Source organism: Ipomoea triloba, chromosome 10 (assembly GCF_003576645.1).
Source record: "Ipomoea triloba cultivar NCNSP0323 chromosome 10, ASM357664v1".
In the NCBI taxonomy this organism is placed as follows: domain Eukaryota; kingdom Viridiplantae; phylum Streptophyta; class Magnoliopsida; order Solanales; family Convolvulaceae; genus Ipomoea; species Ipomoea triloba.
Window position 1 is genome coordinate 16,521,188 of NC_044925.1, and position 20,814 is coordinate 16,542,001.

General features: G+C 35.3%; 1 protein-coding gene and 1 long non-coding RNA gene across 4 annotated transcripts; both read left to right on the forward strand.

Annotated features, from left to right (window-relative positions):
* The first annotated feature begins 5,428 nt into the window (after window positions 1-5,428).
* On the forward strand, window positions 5,429-8,064 carry LOC116031688. 3 transcript variants are annotated; one of them, XR_004100638.1, is made up of 5 exons: window positions 5,429-5,891; window positions 6,333-6,442; window positions 6,562-6,787; window positions 6,972-7,022; window positions 7,682-8,064. It is a non-coding gene; the product is annotated as an uncharacterized LOC116031688 (long non-coding RNA). The 3 variants fall into 3 exon arrangements; XR_004100637.1 differs by having other exon boundaries at window positions 7,696-8,064; XR_004100636.1 differs by lacking the exons at window positions 6,972-7,022; window positions 7,682-8,064 and having other exon boundaries at window positions 6,562-6,916.
* A 7,491-nt stretch (window positions 8,065-15,555) lies between these two features.
* Window positions 15,556-16,038, forward strand: LOC116033212. The gene has a single exon (XM_031275970.1). The coding sequence runs from the start codon at window positions 15,556-15,558 to the stop codon at window positions 16,036-16,038; it is 483 nt and encodes a 160-aa protein (XP_031131830.1).
* The last annotated feature ends 4,776 nt before the right edge of the window (window positions 16,039-20,814 follow it).

Here is a 20,814-nt window from a genome sequence, read left to right on the forward strand (position 1 = left end):
GACCAAACTGGATGGCCACACGCGTGTGAGCATGCGTGAAAACTTTCCAATAGCTTCCCACGCACGCTCACACGCGTGTGAGAGGCGTGGAGACGGTGATGCGCGAATTTCGACTAGGGTTGTCATTTCGGAGACTATTTAAACCCCTTTGATGGATTTTCAGAGGAGGTTCCCAGAAAATTAGTTTTCCCTTTCTTAGTTTTTCCTTTGGAGAGCTTTCTCTATTTTTTCTTAGTTTTTTTAGATTAGATCAATCTCCATTGTAGCAAGACAACAAGCTTGGATTGAAGATCTTATTCTCTCTAGGTGATCTCTATTTCATTTCTATAATTTTAGCTATCTTGTTCTTGGATTAAATTAGTCTTTGTTTGCAATTTCATATTATGAGTAGCTAGTTTAGTCTAGGGATTTGGATTGTGTGATTGAATATTGCTAGTGTGATGATCTTATCTCTATATCTTGGATCTATGAGTTTGTGTTGATGGATTATCTATTCTTGTCTATTGATTGTTGTTTTGATGAGATCTTGTTTGGATTTGGTCAATCTAGATGAGAGATTGAGCTCTTAACTCTTTCATGTCTTTGATTAGAGTTAGGATTTGAAGCTTGACACAATCATAGTTCCTATGGACTTCTTAAGAATAATAGGATAGTGTGTAGCTTAAGTGTTTGATAAAATTCCTCTTAGAACTTTGGATGCTTGAAGGCACTCCTAAGTCAAAGAAGCCTTAGTACACAAAGGTGGAAAAGGACTAAGACAATACACTCTTGAATAGACAATATCCTAGCAATCCTAATCCATGACCTTAGACACTCCACTATGCAATATCCATGAACACTATCCAATCCCTACCCCTTTTACATATTTCCAAAACACTCTTTACTTTACTACTCTTGCACTCAAACCAACCAAATGAACTACTCTCGCTCACAATTCCACCCTTCACCACAATCAAATCCTATGCATGATCCAATCTAGTAAACTCCCGAACACTTGACACACCTCCACGTCCCTCCTTCGAGACCGACACTCGGGGAGCCACAGACTTTCCGTTTTAACATACAAATATCTTTTGACACCTCAACCCCACGCAAAACTACACGTTGTCAGATACATTGTTATGGGATGACTTGATAGACTTGTATTAAGCCTACATTGCTTCAATACACTAGAAATTCCATGTTTTAACATCTCTTTGTGACTAGATCTTGAAATTCCATGTTTTCAACCTTGAGCTAGTCTAGAGGAAGAAGATGAAGTTGACCATATGTTGACCTTTTGACTATGAAATGAGTATGGAATAGAATGAGCTAGTTCTTGCATGTACAAGATAGAATTGTTGATGGATATCAAAATGATGGTTGCATGCATTGAATTCTTATGATCTTTTCTTTAAAATATGTGCAATATTGTTCATAATCAATGTTTAAATTGGCAAGTGATTTTCCTTGTGTTGCTTTAATTGCCCATGTCATAGGAAAGATGTCTTCACCACATGACCTTGCACAACAAATTGCTCAAAGGCTCCAAAGAGGGAAAGCCCAGTAGAAGAAAATAGTGCGAGGAGTGCTAACACTCGCTATATTGAAGTACCCATCGAAACTCAAATTTTACTGATGACAGCAACCATGCTAGGACAGTAGAGACAGCTGTTGAATTTCCCTATTGTGCAATGGAGGTATGTCGACTTGACAGTATTGGAGGATTATGAATGCAAGTATGGACTGGTGAGGTTGATCGTAGAACTTTATTGGAACAACTTGTTGGGCTGGAGACAGGACACTTTCATTCCCCTAGTCCACGAGTTTATTGCAAGCTTAAGTGTTGAGGGAGTAGCTGGAGATCTCTACAGCCCGACCATTAAGTTTCGACTCTTCAATCAGGATTATCACATATCGGCCAACCGTTTGGGTGTTCTCCCAGGATTCTACGATGAGGAAGACCAGTCGAAGCACTGGTACTGAAGATTAAGGCATGACTTTGGAGATAGGGACATTCCGAGAAAGTATTGGTCAATGATCTCAAGGCCAGGAGTCGAATGGGTTGGGTCAAGGGTAAGAGTCTCCCAAATCGTAAGATAGGACTTAAAGGTCTTATGGAAGGTTATTGCTCACTCATGGGAAGGCAGGCTGGAGACCTATGACCGAGTCTCGAAGGCGGAACTATTCATACTATGGAGTATGGACACAGGGCACTCGGTGAATATGAGCTCAATTTGTAAAAACTTGCTTGTTGCACAACAGCAAGAATCGGCTAGGGCAATCTTTGTAGGTCCTTTAGTGACGAGACTGTGTGTCTCTTTAGGCCATCAAACGAAGATTCATTGGTTTGAACACAGGCTTCGAGGCGCACAAATTTCTCCTTTATCTCTCGAAGATGTCGCAAAGCTCAACTTAAGACAACTGACGCGAACGAGGGTAGATGATGAGATGGCGGAAGACCATGCTAACATGCCAATGACATCCCCAGGGTTCACAACCTCACCAATGTCATTCCTTACCCCATCCTCAAATGAGTTGTGCTCGCCTGTGGATTCTTCGATGTATTCTCCACCACCCCGAGAGCCTGGACCGTCTGTACCTCCACCACAACCCGAAGAACAAAACCCCAATTCCGCTAGTTTCAACATCCCGAGCTGGTTCACCCCAGTCATTGATTGGAGATCCCTCCAAAATTTCCAATACCAATTGCACCTGGAGCAAATGCAGAAACTGGATGAGATTTCGAGAGAGATTAAGGAAATCAAGAGAACATGAAGAAAGGAAGAAACTGAAAAAGAAAAGATAAAATTTTATGATGATGAGTTGTGACCTGATAATTCTGAACAAATGATTGTGGACAATTTCTTTACTTTTGTTTATATTTTTAGCTATATTTCTGTTTATGCTTTATCTTGCACGTTTCGTCTAGCCAAAGACGTTAAACGTGGCGCTTATGGGAGGCAACCCACAAATAAGGAGAAGAAGGGACCACTCTAACACCAATGAAAGACCAATCTTGGAAGGTATGATCTCAACTCCTAATTTATTTCCTTACCATTACTCTGACCATGTTTTGAAGGGCGAGAATAGATTGCAAAACTTCGATGGGGATACAAATTGTAAGTACTTCTTTTATCCTAATTCGACGCCCTATTTGATTTAATTGCTTTATTTTCTAGAATCACAAATGAAGAGCTGCATAACATTGTTGTGTCGGATATAGTCTGTTTATCTAGAATTGTTTTAGCCCAGTTCACACTTTTAAGTGTGGAAAAGGGGCGTGTGTAGAACCCTTAAACATATATCCTTTTTCCCCGTTCCTTATGGAAACATCGAGGACGATGTTTACTTTTAAGTGTGGAAAGGGTGTATGCTTCTTGAAACAGTTAATTGATTAAGTGATAAGGTATAGGAACCTAGAGGGTGTGTTATTGCCAATACTATCTGGGAGGGCTCCTAACCTTGTGCCAAGGATTGAATGTCTTAAATATGCTTTGGAAGTTTCACTTTGCACCAATTTGCACATTCCGACCCAAATTGAAAATTTTTTATGAGTGCTTGCATGCTTTCACCTTGTATTTTGTTTGGACCTCAGTCAAGGATCTCTCGAAGTGGGAGTGTGAATTTCTTGAGTTTTAGAAAGATAACAATTGCGAAGCCTGGAAACTGAACTAATCTTAGCAGGACATGGGGCAAAAGGTGAGCCTAAGTAAGTTTTGATTGAAAACAATCCCTAATCCCTAGAAAAAGGCATGAGGGGTTGATACGGAGAAAAGTGAAAAGGCCTAAGGCCATTCCTAGAGATAAAAACGAGGTGAGTCATCTTGTCTAGATAAGGGGTAACCATTGCACTGTCTTCGAAAAAGCATGGAGATCCATGTGAAGTTGGTTGCCCCGAAGAGATCTTGAAAGATGAGAAAATAGAGAGGAGGTGAGCCACTTCACTAGGATTCAGGCACCCATTGCACTGACCTTCGAAAAAGCATGGAGCTCCATGTGAAGTCGGGTTGCCTGATAACGTTATCCTAGGAAGTGAGAAAATAGAGTGATCGCCCAAGCCATGGCGATGAGCGGTCCATGTCCTCATTTATATAATGTAAAAGGCTTTGGCGTTAGGTTGGAAATCGGCTAAGGGGTGAGCATCGTTCCCACTAGTCGGATCGGCTGGAGGCCCTTAGAAAATACAAGGTGAAATCCAATTGTCACTTGCATGCTTAAAGGTGTGAACAAAAACTTCTCATATAATATCCATCTCTCGAGACCTTAACTTCCTTAGCATATTTCTTACATTTGGTTGGCATGAATTTAGCAGTCTTGGTAGATAGTGTAGGGGATTTCACCCACTCAACTCCGAACACCTACACATCACTTGATCGGTTAACCATGAAAGAAAGAACTATTCTTGGTGCTTACATGATTAGGGTTTAGAAAATTATGCTTGCTTGAGGACAAGCAAGGTTTAAGTGTGGAAACTTTGATAAGCACCAAGAATAACACTTATAAGGGGTCTTTATTAGATTAAAAGTGTATCGTTTTGACATCCAACTACAACAATTGCATGCATTTTAGCTCAGATGTGATCAAAATCGTCTAACAACATTTCTAGAAAGAGTTTTGAGGTATTTCACAGGTTGGAGAGGGATTTGAGACTAAAATAGAGCAAAAGACAAACAAGCCGCAATGCAGTAGCGTCCCACGGAGCCTCACACGCGTGTGGCTGGGCGTGGAATAATTCCAGTAAGCTCCCACGCCCACCACCACGCGTAGAAGCAAGTGTGGTCGGGCCAAGGGTCATTTTGGGAAATTTGTTCTCTTTTTGTCACCTATATAAATCCCTTTTGCCCTAAACCTAGGGAGGAGGAGGGGATTAGATCAGAAAATTCATAGAATAGGGTAGAATAGATCTAGAGGGTTTTCTCCCCTCCTGGGGAAAATTCCTTTCTCTCATAGTTTAGAATAGATCAAGGGCAAGATTGAAGATTGGGATTTCAAGATCAAGATTGTAAAGATCCCCTTTCTAAGGGTGGTAACCATTCTCTCCAATTTCTAATTCAATACTTATTTCTTTGAACTTTCCTTTCTTTTTCTTGTTTCTTTAGCATGATAGAGTAGATTAGATAGGAGATTGGTGGCCCCATGATAGGTCTATGTGGATGTTGAATATTATTTTACTAGTACAAAATTGACCATATAAGCATCATTTTACACTACGCCAATTTAAACAGGTGTAGTGTATTCGATGGATCCCAAACTTTACGCAGCACCCAAAGAGATCAGGTGCCGCGTAAAGTAAAATATTATTTTATTATTTAACTTTACGCAGCACTTGTGATTTGTCAGTGCCGCGTAAAGTGAAATAATAAAATAATATTTCACTTTACGCGGCACCGGGTGCCGCGTAAAGTCAACCAAAAAGGGGCATATCTGCGCAAAACGAACAGATCTGCGCAATAAGCAAACTTCAGTCAAAAATTAAACGAACAGTGCTGCGTCGCCTTGTTTTTTTTTTTTTCAGATCGTAATATTCTGTCGCCGCTCCCATTTCCTTTCCTCCACGTCTGAGACCACAACCATTTCCCCTCCATTCCTCTCCTCCAAGTCTGAGGCCATAGATCTGAAGCCACAACCATTTCCTCTCCTCCAAGTCTGAAACCACAGATCTGAAGCCACAACCATTTCCTCTCCTCCAAGTCTGAAACCACAGATCTGAAGCCACAACCATTTTCTTTCCATTTCTGCCGGATCTGAAGCCACAGCCGACGCCGCCCTTCCTCTGCCTCAGCAGCCATCCGACTCCACCACCGAAGCCTCAGTCGCCCTTCTTCCGCCGTAGCGAACCTTCTTCCGCCGAAGCTGCGTCACTAGCGACCGCCACCACCCCGGACCTACCGAATCCTCCCCCACAACCGGTAAGTTTATTTATTTATTTTATATTTAATTTATTTCAATTTTTTGTTGATTTATTTCAAATATTGTTGTTATTGTGATATTTTAAGAAATTTATTTTGAGTTTTTTGTTGATTTATTTCGAATTTTAGAGTTATTGTGCTATATTTGATTTTAAATAAAATGTATTTCGAATTCAAACCTGGTTTTTCACCCTTCTCTTCCTCCTCCTGCTGTTGTATATATTCTGTTATTATTAGAGTCTCTGATGTATGTTCTTTTTTTTTTTTTTGAAAAGCTCTGATGAATGTTCTTAAATATGAAAAATAGAGTACTACACTATTTTAAACATGATAAATCTTCTAAAACATCAACTCTAGCAAAGAATAAATACTGCACTTTATGTTGTTTTAGTCAGTCTAATGCATTGGAATGAACTTGATGTAAATAAATTATAATGTTAGGGTTCACATTTACGGAAGTAAACTTTGTTCGTGCAAGGGTTAGTAAAGTTGTCTGCTGCCACTTCTCATCAGATGGAAAGCTGCTTGTCAGCTGTGGCCATGATAAAAAGGTGAACAATTTCTCGCCAAGTAGAGCTACTGAATTTTCTCACTAGTTCATATTATGTTGTGTTGTCTGTCCTTGTGTTCCTTAAATTATGGTGTTATGGATCCATTGTTTGATTTGTAGGGTCATACGAAACCAATTCACTCTGTGTGCTGGTATGAAGCAGTCCATTTTTTATGAACAAACTTCAAATGGAGGCTATATCCTTACTTGAGTTGTGTAGAGTGCAATTAAAAGGCTATATCCTTACTTGAGATTATTGTATACTGTATGGTTTTTCTTTTTATTGAGGTTATTGTATTCTGTTGCAAAGGAGCATTCTAGCTTTGGGGAGATTACTGAGTCAAAGGTAGCGTGTGTTAATTTGCATAAAATTATGCATTGTACATTCATGATTCTGGATCTTGTTGGCAGACTTTTCCCATCTTTGAGTTATCTAATATTTTATTTAGACTGCTTGATTGTTTTCAAGCTTCAAGCTGGTTCTTATTATGCATGTATAATTACTTTGCTATGTCTATATATATATATAGGCTGGTCAAGGAGCACTGCTTTTGATACACTGCATGAAGGATTCAATACAAGTTTGACCTATTACTAAAACACCTCTTGACTCAAAATTATTCTAGATAGAAATAGAAATCTTTGCTTTCTGTTCCATATTACTTTATGTTTGCAGTTCTGAATATAAATGCAATTCAAGCTTTCATTTGTTGTCCACTAAATACACTCCTCCACAGAAGTACATAAAGAAACTGTTATTTAATTGTAAATGCCTAAAGAAATACAGAACTAAGTTCAACATTTTAAACCAAATTAAATAATTGAATGCATATTCTAAGGCAGCAGCAGCTTCTGCTTGAAGTTCTTTGATGGTGAATCTATGAAGGTTACTTTTAAGTTTTCATTTTGATACTTCAAAGAATTGAACAAGTGGGATATTGAGGGACCTTATCCATTCAATCCTTAGTTGTGTTAATGTTCAAGCCTGCATTTCAATTTTGCTTCTGTGACAGTAATTTTGTTTTGAATGCTCATTTCCTTTATGGTGTTATTTTTCTGGCAAGCTTTGTTGATTGTGATTCGTCTGAAATTATAAGTTGCAGGCTTGCAGCCTTCCTGTAGTCTATAAATAGTCCATGAATCTTACCACTGCCCTAGCCTTCCTGTAGTATCATTAATTCCGATCCTATTAGAGTATGTGTTTATGCTTTGTTTGTTGCGGACTTAGATATTTCTCAAGAGTCCATATTGCAGGGTGTTGATGAGCCGACTGTTCGTAGTCTTAATGGATGCAGAGCTACTGATCAAGTTTTGCATTTAGTTCCTAATATTCAAGTGCTTGTGAGCTATATCGCAACGAAATTATTTCCGTCGCGATTTTCCGTCGCGAATCGCGATTTTTCTTGTAGTGACAGGTGCCGCCGAAAGTATTTAATTAAAAAAAAAAAGAAAATTATATGCTTTCCGCGGCACCCGTTACGGGTGCTGCGGAAAGCCTACCCTTTCAGCGACTGCACCATAGGCTACACCTGTAGAGGTGTAGCGAAAACACTTTTATAGGTGTAGCGTATGACTCTTTTTGTACTAGTGTTTCTTTGAATTGTGAGTTTGGTTGTTGGATGATGAACTTGTGTGGATGATGTTCTTTAAGCTTTGTGCCTTTTGTGGCCACATTAGGTAGCAAACCCAAAGGAAGTGAGTGTGTGCGCGATAGCGGCCACTCATGAGTCTAACTCACCCACATCTTTGCTCTTAGTCCGAGAGGAGTGGTAGACAAAGTGTTCGATAAAATGCCCCAATCGAATGAGGATGTGGGAGTCCAAAGTGTGACGCCACTGGGTGATGTGCCATGAACTCCCTAGTCTATTCCACGTCTTGCACTCGCAAACCTATCAAAAGATAGACCACATAGAGAAACCTAAAGCTCAAATCTCCACTTTGCTTTTCTTTTATTTATTTTACACAACTACTACCAACCTTTCAAACTCCCCTACAAATGAATCCAACATTTAGCCAATCTCGTAACTCTTTTCCTTTAACCTCTTAGATGCCAACACACCTATTCGGTTTCCATTCGTCATCCTTGAGAGATGACACTCGGGGAGTCTTGACTCTTCGTTTTACCACTTCACCTTCACCCCCACTAAAACCACAACATCAAATACTCTAATAGTCTAATAAGTAATAACTTAATAAAATAATAAGTAATAACTAAATTAAACTAATAAGTAATGCACTAATAATTAATAACTAATAACTAATAACTATTTAACTATTAAAGTGTAACGACTTACAATATTAAACACTTTACAATTATTAATACTTGTGACTCCTTATTATCACTTTAATAAGATTATCACTTATTTAAGTTATTTATTTTTATTTTGTGACTCCATTTAGTAAAGTATTTAATTATATTATTAATAACTCCGCAATCATAATTCAAGACAATAAAAGACTACATTTTCTCACTATATTTTTTAATAACAATAAAAGAAAGAAATATAAACCTATTGCATGTGTGGTATAATCCAAACCATGAATATTCACTAAATTCAACTCGCTTAGATGAATTTTTTTTTTACATAATAATAAGTGGTAAATTGGAGTAAATTTTAAAATTTGTACATCACATATTCGGTCTACTTAATATTTTAACTATTAACTTTAATATTGGATGAATGAAATTTATTTAAAATTTTGGTAAAGATTTATTTACCTTTAAAACTTTTGAAATTAAGTTATTATGTAATAGTATTTATATTATATTAATTTTTATAATAGATTATAAACTTTAATATGTTTATTTATTTTATATTGTTTGAATTTTTTATTAAGACAATGAAAAATAGATTGTATTCACACAATAGAAGTGAAGCAAAATTTTAAAATGTGCAGTCACTCTGAAGTGGGGCCATGGTGAGTTTTGAATTACAATAATGACAAATAAAATTTAAATTATATTTAGTTTTATTATATATATGGATCCTGAACTTAATTTGCGTATTTTTGTTATATATTGTTTAATTATTTAGTTAGTATTCACACTCAATGGAGCGGAAGTAAATTTCTTAAACGTACACACACTCTAATGTGAGTATGTGATGTTGGTGAGTTGTGAAATTACAAGAATGGAACAGATAGTGAATGCAATCAATTAATTTCAAATTAGTCTTATTCAAGTTATCCCCGAATTACATATTATAAAAGTTTATTAAAAAAATGCTCGACATTTAATACATAGTAAAATTCAAGTAGTTTATACACTTTACTTTTTTCACATTTTCAAAAGTGATAAAGAAAACATACTTTTTTTTTTTTTAAATATCGAAGGACTTGGAATGCATTAAATAAGATTACATCCAAAACTAATTATTGCATGTACGTTAAAGTAAATATAATAATTACATACGTTACAGTTCTAGACATGACAAATTGACACCGAGTCAACTATAATACCAAACTAATTGCATATACGTTACAACTTATAAAGTCGAAAACACATTACGCACCGTCTTCCTCGAGTCCATCACACAAAGTTTTCTAATACAATTTATCTATTTTGTGTGGTTTGCAGACTAGCACACATGAGTGGGAGTGTATATTTTCATTTTTCAAGTAGTGGTTGTGCGGGCTTTCCATCGTCACAAAAAAAAAAAAAAAAAACTTAGTTGAGAATGTATTTACTAAACACAGTTTAATAATTTGTATCATATTACATTTTCGAATCGGGCGCATGTTTTATATATACCATCTATATAAAATTCTGTCTACACAATAACATAATTATTATTCTAAAGAGTCAATTCCACCAAAGGTTCCTTGTTTTTTGTGGCAATTTCAAATTTAGTCTCAAGACTATCATTTTTGCCATTTAACATTCCAATCTATTATTTTTTTACACTTTTAGTCCTTCTTATGACTTTTCCTATTTTTAGTAAGGGTACTTTTGTCTTTTCATATTTTTATTTTGTTATTTTTTGGTTTCAACCGGTTTAATTAGTCTAGAACTATGCAAAAAATTGGTGGATATTACCTAAAGTCCTAAACCAATTAAACATGTTGAAACCGAAAAAATAACAAAAGAAAAATATGAAAAGACAAAAATGCCCTTACTAAAAATAGGAAAAGTTATGAGAAGGACTAAAAATGTTCAAAAATAATAGTATGAAATGTTAAATGGTAGAAATGATAGTCTGGGACTAAATTTGAAATTACCACCAACGACAACGGTCTTCTGGTTTGCAAACTTAAGTTAGGACGAAAACTACTTCGGTAAATTTTCGTTTAAAAAATTTTTAATCGAACTTTTCCGGTTCAATGCCATTTTTTTTAACGAAGTTTACTGAAAAAGTTCGATTAATATTTTTTTAAAACGAAAGTTTACCGAAGTTTGTAAACTTAAGTTAGGGACGAAAAGTGCAACGCAATGATAACTTAGGGACGGAATTTGCAATTTGAATAACTTAGGGACGAAAAGTGCAACGGCAATGAGAACTTAGGGACGAAAAGTGAGTATTACCATAACTTAGGGACGGATTTTGCAATTACCCTATAACTTAGGGACGAAAAATATAATTTTCCCTTTTAATTTTAGACGATTAAGACTTATTTAAAGTTTTGATATATATTTATTTGCCTTCAAAAAAATTAACAATTAAGTTATATCCTGCTATAGTATTTATGTACTATATATTTAGTTGTATTATGGGTTTTGATTTTTAATGTGTAGTTACTTTATACTTTTGGAATTATTTATTAAAATATAAAAAATAATTTATTGTATTCACATTTGGTGGAGTGGATGCAATTTTTAAAATGTCCGCTCACTTCAAGGTATGTAAATTGTGAAATTATAATAATGAAACAAATAATGAATGTAATCAATTAATCTCAAACTAATCAAGGCTATCCCTAGATTACACATAATAAAACAGTATATATTATAAAAAAAATTACCCTGCATTTACTACAAAGTAAAATTCAAGTCTTTTATTACACATCGCTTTGTCATATTGTCAAATGTGGTATTAATGACAGAGTGTACAATTTGATATTGAGTATCAAAGTTAGATTAGTTATAACATAGCCAATACTACTCAAAAAAAAAGATTAGTTCGAATTACCTCTTCATAGGTCTAAGGGTGGGTTCATGAGGTCTAGAATATAGCCCGATGAAGTTAAAAAATTTGAGTTATAAAAAAATGTGGTAATGAGAACATTTTTAACGTCAACGGAATCAGATTGCATTAATTAGGACAAGATTTAGAATCATTTAACGAAAATGGTCAAATAGGTCCTTAAACTTTACACCAAAAGTTAATTAGGCACTTAAACTTTTAAAAAGTGTAATTAAACTCTTTAACATGTCAAATTGAATCAATGAAGCCCAAGAACTGGTAAATGACCAATTAAACTGTTTCAATTCTAAGCACCACCACTTGATCTCGCTATTGACTTCTTATATATAGCGCGCCTAGATCAAACTTCATTGTTTACCAGTGCACAAACGGAATTAAGCAAGTAAACTTACAGGAGAGACAATCTCGTTGCTATTATTTGCTTAAAGGGTAGTGTTTTTGTGAGTTCTCATTTTCATTTGTGATTGAACTTTTTCCCGTTTTTGCTCTAATTTATTCCATTGATGTTTGATTGTACATTCTTTATTTCGCTTGGTATGAGATTCTAGAAATATTCTTCCAGCCTTTAATTCCCTGTAGTTTTTTCCAGCCTAATTTTCATTTTCCTCTTTGTTGCTTTGATGTTTTTAGTTGGCCTAGTAATTAATTTTTATAGTAAATAATCTTTGTGTGTGTGTGTATAAATACACACACGCATAAATACATATATGGCGCTTCTTTTAATAATTGGTGCATATTTTTGTTGGTATATTCCAAATTAAATTCATTTGAGTATATTAATTAGTTTCCTATTAATTATTAAACTTATAAATAGGGAAACATATCATATTTCTCTGTATAAATCTTTGGAAAAAAAATTAAGGTGAAATATTGTAGGGAAAAGACCATGTTCCATACAGCTAGTCGCTATTTGCATAATAATATACTTTCTTTAAATTTTAATTTAGTTACCTCCGCACATAGTAAATTAGAGACCCAAATAAGTAATTAATTAAAAGGTGAATTGAAATGTAATGTCAAACCGTTTCTAAGTGTCGTCACCACAAATTAAAAAGTTAATTGAAACGTAACATCAAACCGTTTCAATTCTTAGCACCACCACTTCATCTCGCTATTGACTTCTTATATATAGCGCGTCTAGATCAAACTTCATTGTTTACCAGTGCACAAACGGACTTAGAGGAGAGACAACCTCGTTGCCATTATTTGCTTAAAGGGTAGTGTTTTTGTGAGTTCTCATTTTCATTTGAGATAGAACTTTTTATAGTTTTTGCTCTAATTATTCCATTGATGTTTGATTGTGCATTCTTTATTTCTCTTGGTGAGAGATTCTAGGAATACTCTTTCAGCCTTTAATTCCCTATAGTCTTTTTCGAGCCTAATTTTTATTTTCATCTTTGTTGCTTTGATGTTTTTAGTTGGCCTAGTAATTAATTTGATTTTGATTTATCCATTTAATTCCCATTTTCTATAATCTATGTTTTTCGTCTTGAATTTACTTGTTGATTGTTCTTGTAATTTTGTTGCAGATCAGATGATTACTTTTGTTTCTGCACTTGCAATAAAACCCAAAGGTATGCTGGTTTTCTTCTTGTGTTTCTTATAAAACTCAACAAATTCTTACTCTATTAGAATTAGACCTTATGTCACACCTCTTTATTTGTGTATCCGTAGAAGTGAGAGATTTTAATTGTAATTGTGAATTTCTTTATAATATAATTAAATATTTTTCTAAATATAGTCTCCATTTAATAATTATCAATTGATTGGGTTTATAACTGTGGGTTTATTAATAATATAATTAAGTAATTAGAGTGGTCATTGTTCCACTAAAATGTACAACAAATCCCAAAGGCCGGGTGTAAGACCTAGACTGGAAAGCTGCAGGAAGTGACAATCACTACGTAATAGGTATTGTTTCTCATAAACTATTGTGTGGAATCACCTTCTTTTACTCTTATATTCAAAATCTTTATGTATACACTTTTATTGGAACCCAATGAAATAAAAATGAGGTAGTAAGAATTCGAAGTATATGTAGTAGACTCTTGTTTCTCATGCCATTTACTTTCTATCTTTTCTTCATCATTATAACTCACTGGTCTGTGCAACAAGCATGTTGAACTGGATATAGAGATACAGAATGTCTGAAATACTCTAGCATGGACTAGACTTTATCATGGACTTCAATACTAGTGTGCTGCTTCTTATTTTTCAAAATATAGTACATACAGAAGGAATATTGGTCAACAAATGCATCTATTATTCATACAATGTTTTGCAGGTCTCTAATCTTATTGTGAATATTTGTATTAAATGCTCCTTCATCAATTCATTTGATCATTTAATTTGCAGGTTGACAAGAAAAAATAGGTCTCCTCCTGCTAGAACCAAATCTTCCTCGAAATTAAACTCCAACAATGACCATTCTAACAAAAAAATCTAATTTGAAAATAAACCAACTTAGAACATAGCCTGGTTTCAGACACCAGTGATAGATGATGAGATTGCTATGGTGCAGTGTAGGTCAGAAACAAGAAATCCATCCAAACACAGAAATACAATGGTTTATTTTCGAATTAGATTTTTTGTTAGAATGGTCATTATTGGAGTTTAATTTGGAGGAAGATTTGGTTCTAGCAGGACGAGAGCTATTTTTTCTTGTCAATCGCAAATTAAATGATCATATGAATTGATGAAGGAACATTTAATAGAAATATTCAGAGTAAGATTAGGGACCTGCAAAACATTGTATGAATAATAGATGCATTTGGAGACCAATATTCCTTCTGTGTGTACTGTATGTTATTGAAGAATAAGAAGCAACAGACTAGTACTGAAGTCCCTGATGAAGTTTGTCCATGTTAGAATATTTCAGAATATTTTATAATGATGAAAAGCAGAGAGAAAGTAAATGGCATGAGAAACAAGAGTCTACTGCATGTACTTTCAATTCTAACTCCCTCATTTTTATTTCATGTGGGTTCCAATAAAAGTGTATACATCTAGATTTTGAGTATGAAAGTAATTAAGAAGGTGAGTCGTCAACATAGTAGTTTCTGAGAAACAATACTTAGTACACCACGCTCGTCACTTCCTGCAGCATTCCAGCCTCGGTCTAACACCCTTTAAGATTTGTTGCTGCAATAGTTGCTCTGGAGAAAAATCGTACATACTCTTGTTTGTCTAGCACAACTGTATTGTGATCCATGCTAGAAACCCAAAGCTTTTCTTTTAGTTGTGCCATTTGGATTAGCTCGTCCGACAGTGCAAGCTCGGTGATGACTAGTTCCTCTCAGCGTCTATCAGGTTTTCATTGCAAAGTTGTGGGGTTTCTTCGTGTTCATTTAGAATCTATGAAATGAAAGAGGAAAAAGATTCTTAAAGTGTAACCAAATTTAGATTTAAAGGGCATTTTGTTCATAAATCATAAATATATAAAATTCAAAAATTTATTAAATGAACTAAACGATATGATTTTTTCTATTGACGATCTGATATGTCATTAAATAGCTTTATACTTGTCCTCATTTATGCTTATTGTTGCTCAAATATTAGATAAAGGAAGGTGGAATAATGCATAATTTGGCGTATCTTGATTGAAGGAAGAAAAGACCTGTTGATTATGTGCCTTAGTTCAGTTAGTTACTAGTCAGTCAACATACCAAGTCTTTAGGAGAGATTATCTCTTTATGGCTTAATAATAGGATCCTTTAACAAAACAGAATTCTATGTGTTTCTGTTACATTATTGCTCTATATAAAGAGCCATGTGCTGTGAATAAAAGTACCTTGAGTGAGCCTTTTCTCTTTCAACTTTCTATTCTATATCCTGTCAATTATTTCTGCTACTTTGCTTTAAAACAACAAATTGGTATCAAAGCTATTTCTTGAGGGACCTATGAGTTGAGTGAACCCAGATACAAACCCAAAACACTACTCAAAATTCCTTAAACCCAATAACCTCTTCCATAATGGATATTGAAAACAATGTCTCTCAAATGTCACCACCAATCTTTGATGGTGAAAATTACCAAGCTTGGGCTGTTAGAATGACAGTCCACTTGGAAGCATCAGATCTTTGGCAAGCTATAGACGAAGACTACGAGGTGACTCCACTGCCTGCAAATCCTACGATGGCTCAGATGAAGTTGCACAAAGAAAAGACATTAAGGAAGTCCAAAGCTAAGGCCTGTATGTTCTCTGTTGTTTCAAGTTCTATATTTACAAAGGATATATGGGATTATCTGAAGAAAGAGTACCAAGGAAATGAGAGAACCAGAAATATGCAAACACTTAACCTAATCAGAGAGTTTGAAATGATGAAGATGAATGAGGCAGAAACCATTAAGGAGTACTCCAATACACTCCTGGGCATAGCTAATAAGATAAGGTTACTTGATAAGGATTTTCCTTATGATCGGATTGTGAAAAAAAATCCTTGTAACCTTACCTGAGAAGTATGAGTCAAAGATTTCTTCCTTGAAAGAATCTAAGGATCTGTCAAGCATATCCTTGGCAGAATTGGTACATGCATTGCATGCACCTGAACAAAGGAGAATGTTGAGGAACGAAAAACCATTGGAGGGTGCTTTTCAAGCAAAGGCAGAAGGCTTAGGGGGGTCAAGACAGGAAGAATTTCAAAAAGAAAAAGGCTGGTAATAACAATAAGAATGAAACATATCCACCGTGTCCACACTGCCAAAAAAACAAATCACCCACAAAGGAAATGTTAGTGGAGGCCTGATGTCAAGTGCAGAAAATGTGGTAAGACGGGACATATGGAGCGTATTTGCAACTCACAAAAACATGAAGAAGCAAAAGCTTCTACAAAGCAATATGATGACGACCAACTATTTGTTGCAACATGTTTTGCAACAAGCAACAGCTCAGGTGATTCCTGGTTGATTGATAGTGGTTGCACAAACCACATGACTAATGATCGAGACATCTTCAAAGAGCTTGATAAGACAACTGTTTCTAAAGTAAAAATTGGAAATTGTGTTTTTCTTCCGATCAAGGGGAAAGGAACAGTGGCTATACAATGTTTAACAGGTGTGAAGTATATTTCAAATGTTTTATATGTGCCTGATATTGACCCGAATTTTCTTAGTGTTGGCCAGTTGATTGAAAAAGGCTTCGAAGTTCTGTTTGAAGACCAATGGTGCTTGATCAAAGATGCGCAAGGCAAAGATGTGTTCAAAGTAAAGATGAGATCAAAAAGCTTTGTTTTGAACTTATTGGAGGAAGAACAAATGGCATTTTCTAGCATTGTTAGCAATGCAAAATTATGGCATAAAAGGCTTGGGCATTTCCACCATGCCGGTCTTATACATATGTAGAAACATAGCTTGGTGAAAGGAGTTTCGCTCCTGGAGGACAAGGTGGCTGATTGTGTGGCTTGTCAATATGGAAAACAAGTCAGGCAATCTTTCCCGAAATCAGCATGGAGAGCAACACATAAGCTGCAACTTGTGCATACAGATGTTTGTGGACCTATGAGAACACCCACTTTGAACGGTAGTAAGTACTATATTGCATTCATTGATGATTATACAAGATTTTGTTGGATTTATTTTTCTCAAATTTAAATATGAGCTTGCCAACATATTTTGGAGATATAAAACATGGGTGGAAAATCAAAGTGGTTGTAGGATACAAATAATAAGGTCCGATAATGGAAAAGAGTATGCAAATGATATGTTTGACAAGTTCTGTGAAGAAGCAGGTATTGAACATCAATTCACTGCTCCTTACACCCAACAGCAGAATGGTGTAAGTGAGAGAAAAAATCAGAGCATTATGGAAATGGCAAGGTGTTTGTTGCATGAAAAAGAGTTGCCTAAGAAATTGCGGGCAGAGGCTGCTAGCACTACTGTTTTCTTGCTGAATAGGTTGCCAATAAGAGTTTTAAATAATAAAACTCCGCATGAAGCTTGGTTTGGTTATAAACCAAACCTACAAAATCTAAAGATATTTGGTTGTCTTTGCTTCTCATATGTGCCACAGGTGAAACGAGACAAACTTGATAAGAAGGCAGAACCAGGCATCTTTATTGGATACAGCAACATTTCCAAGGCTTATAGAATTTTCCAACCACAAAATGGAAAATGTCTAATAAGTAGAGACGTGAAATAGAGACGTGAAATTTATGGAGGATAAACAATGGGAAGTGACAATTGAAAAGTAGCATTCTGAGACGAATGGAAAAATGCAATTCCTAGAGTTTCCACAACACGTTGAAGATGACATTGATGATGACCCTGTTGAAGGCAATGTTGAGCAGTTCCCATGGACTCCAGAATATCTTGATGAGAACATAGATCATGTCCCAGTTAGAGGTACTAGGACATTATCTGACATTTATGAAAGATGTAATGTTGCTGTTTTTGAGCCTGCAAACTTTACAGAAGCTGAGAAAGATGACAAGTGGATACAAGCAATGAAGGAGGAACTCAAAATGATTGAAAAAAAGGGTACTTGGCAACTTGTGGACAAGCCGCAAGATAGAAAGATCATTGGTGTCAAATGGGTTTACAGGACCAAACTTAATGCAGATGGCTCGGTAAACAACCACAAAGCTAGGTTAGTAGTGAAGGGGTATAGTCAAGTATTTGGAGTGGATTTCTCTGAAACATTTGCTCCGGTGGCACGCTTGGATACAATCAGAATGTTACTTGCCTTAGCAGCTCACAAAAGGTGGAAGATTTACCAGCTACATGTAAAATCTGCATTCTTAAACGGTTATCTTCAAGAAGATATTTTTGTTGAGCAGCCTGAAGGTTTCAAAGTTAAAGTCCAGGAGGAGAAGGTCTACTTGTTAAAGAAGGCCTTGTATGGGCTTAAACAGGCTCCAAGGGCCTGGTACAGCAGGATTGATGAACACCTTCAAAAGCTTGGATTTGTTAAAAGTCTAAGTGAAGCTACACTATATGTAAAAGGAACAGATACTAATCTCATTATAGTTTCTGTTTATGTTGATGATATTCTTGTAACAGGAAGCAATGAGAATTTGGTGGCTGAGTTTAAAACTGAAATGCTCAAAGTATTTGAGATGACAGATCTTGGCTTAATGTCTTATTTTCTGGGCATGGAGGTGAAGCAAGATGTTGTGGGCACGGGAACCAATAATTGGTTGTTGTAATATTTTAGAATTAGTTTTATTAATTAATTAGGATGATTATTTTAAAATTATTTTAGATTTAGTTTGTTAGAATTATATTAAATTTAATGTTTATGTTAGTTTGTTAGTTAGGATTATTTTATCATATTCTAAATAATTATCTCATTCGTGTGGTTGTAATCTGTTTGTTAATGGTTATTTAAGGCCATTGCATGCCAAATGGAATACAGATTTGAGATGAATTTTTGAATTAGAGAACTGAATGTTTTCTGGAACTCGGGAAGAGTTCGGTTATTCATTGCAAACCTGACTTATCAAGGAAATTACCAGCCTTGTGTCGTCATCCCCGGTTTTTATCGTTCTACAGCCGAATGTGGCAAACCGCTATACATCAAAATCCAAAAACAATCTTTTACTCAACCTAAATTAAACCTACAAATTGAACACACCAAGCCAAATAAATCATTCTGAAAAATCCTATTTAAATTAGAGTGTGACGAGAAGATCGGGCCAACCAGATTCGCATCACAAGATCACAATGGAATCCTCATCAGCCAAAAGAAGTATGTAAAAGAAATACTTAAGAAATTTCATCTGGAGGGTTGCAAAAGTACTGACACACCAATGAACCAAAAGGAAAAGTTCAGCAAAGATGATGGAGCTGAAAAAGTTGATGAAGGCCAATATAGAAGTTTGGTTGGTTGCCAGATGTATCTTACTGCAACCAGACCAGACATAATGTTTGCAGTAAGTTTGCTTTCAAGGTTTTTGCATTGTGCAAGTGAAATACATTTTCAAGCTGCAAAAAGAATAGTGAGATATATTAAGGGCACTACAAATTTTGGCATCAAATATTCTAACTGTTAAAACTTTAAGCCTCTTGGATATTCTGATAGTGATTGGGCAGGCTCCGTAGATAATATGAAAAGTACAACAGATTTCTGTTTCAGTTTTGGATCAGCGTTTTTCTCATGGTGTTCAAAAAAACAAGAGATGACAGCTCAAAGTACAGCAGAGGCAGAATATGTAGCAGCAAATGCCACAGTAAATCAAGCAATTTGGATTAGGAAAATACTTGCAGATTTACACATGGAGCAAAATGAGCCAACACAAGTTTATGTAGACAATCAAGCTGCAATTGCAATTTCAAAGGATCCTGTTTGTCATGGAAAAACTAAACATTTCAAAATCAAGTTGTATCACTTAAGAGAAGAACATAAGCATGGTGAGGTGAAGTTGCTTTATTGCAAGACTGAAGGTCAAATTGCAGATGTTTTTACTAAAGCTTTGTCTAAAGCTAGATTTGAAATATTAAGAGACAAATTAGGTCTCTGTAGCTACTAAGGCAAGGAGGAGATTTGTTGATTATGTGCCTTAGTTCAGTTACTTACTAGTCAGTCAACAGACCAAGTCTTTAGAAGAGGTTATCTCTTTATGGCTTAATAATAGGATCCTTTAACAAAACAGAATTTTATGTGTTTCTGTTACATTATTGCTCTATATAAAGAGCCATGTGCTGTGAATAAAAGTACCTTGAGTGAGCCTTTTCTCTTTCAACTTTCTGTTCTATATCCTGTCGATTATTTCTGCTACTTTGCTTTAAAACAATAAGACCAAGTAATGAGCAAGCATGAAAAGATGCATATAGTAGTCTATATAAATGCAAACAAATTATTCCATGGTAGATTGTGTTCATTAAGTATTGGAATATGAGATTGTGTGCATTTATGTACATATTTAAAGGTTCTCACGAGAGGAGGGTGCTCAATGGAACTTCACCCTCTCTATATGTACATGTGTGTCTATACACACACACACACACACACACACACACACACACACATATATATATATGATTGTGATCATATGAGAACCAACATTCCTATGAGTCCATGAGAACCAATCTCACTCATTAAAAAAATAGATATATATATATATATATATATATATATATATATATATATATATATGGATGAGATTAATTGGAGGAATTAAAAATATCTGCATTCATATTGGGTATAATGATGTGTTCATATTAAGCTTGTGTGAATATTAAGCATGTGTTGTGTGCAATATATATATATATATATATATATATATATATATATAG

What these genes read in the sequence shown, in the direction of transcription:
- LOC116033212 (XM_031275970.1), top strand. Translation starts at nt 15,556, where the DNA reads ATGGATATTGAAAACAATGTCTCTCAAATGTCACCACCAATCTTTGAT.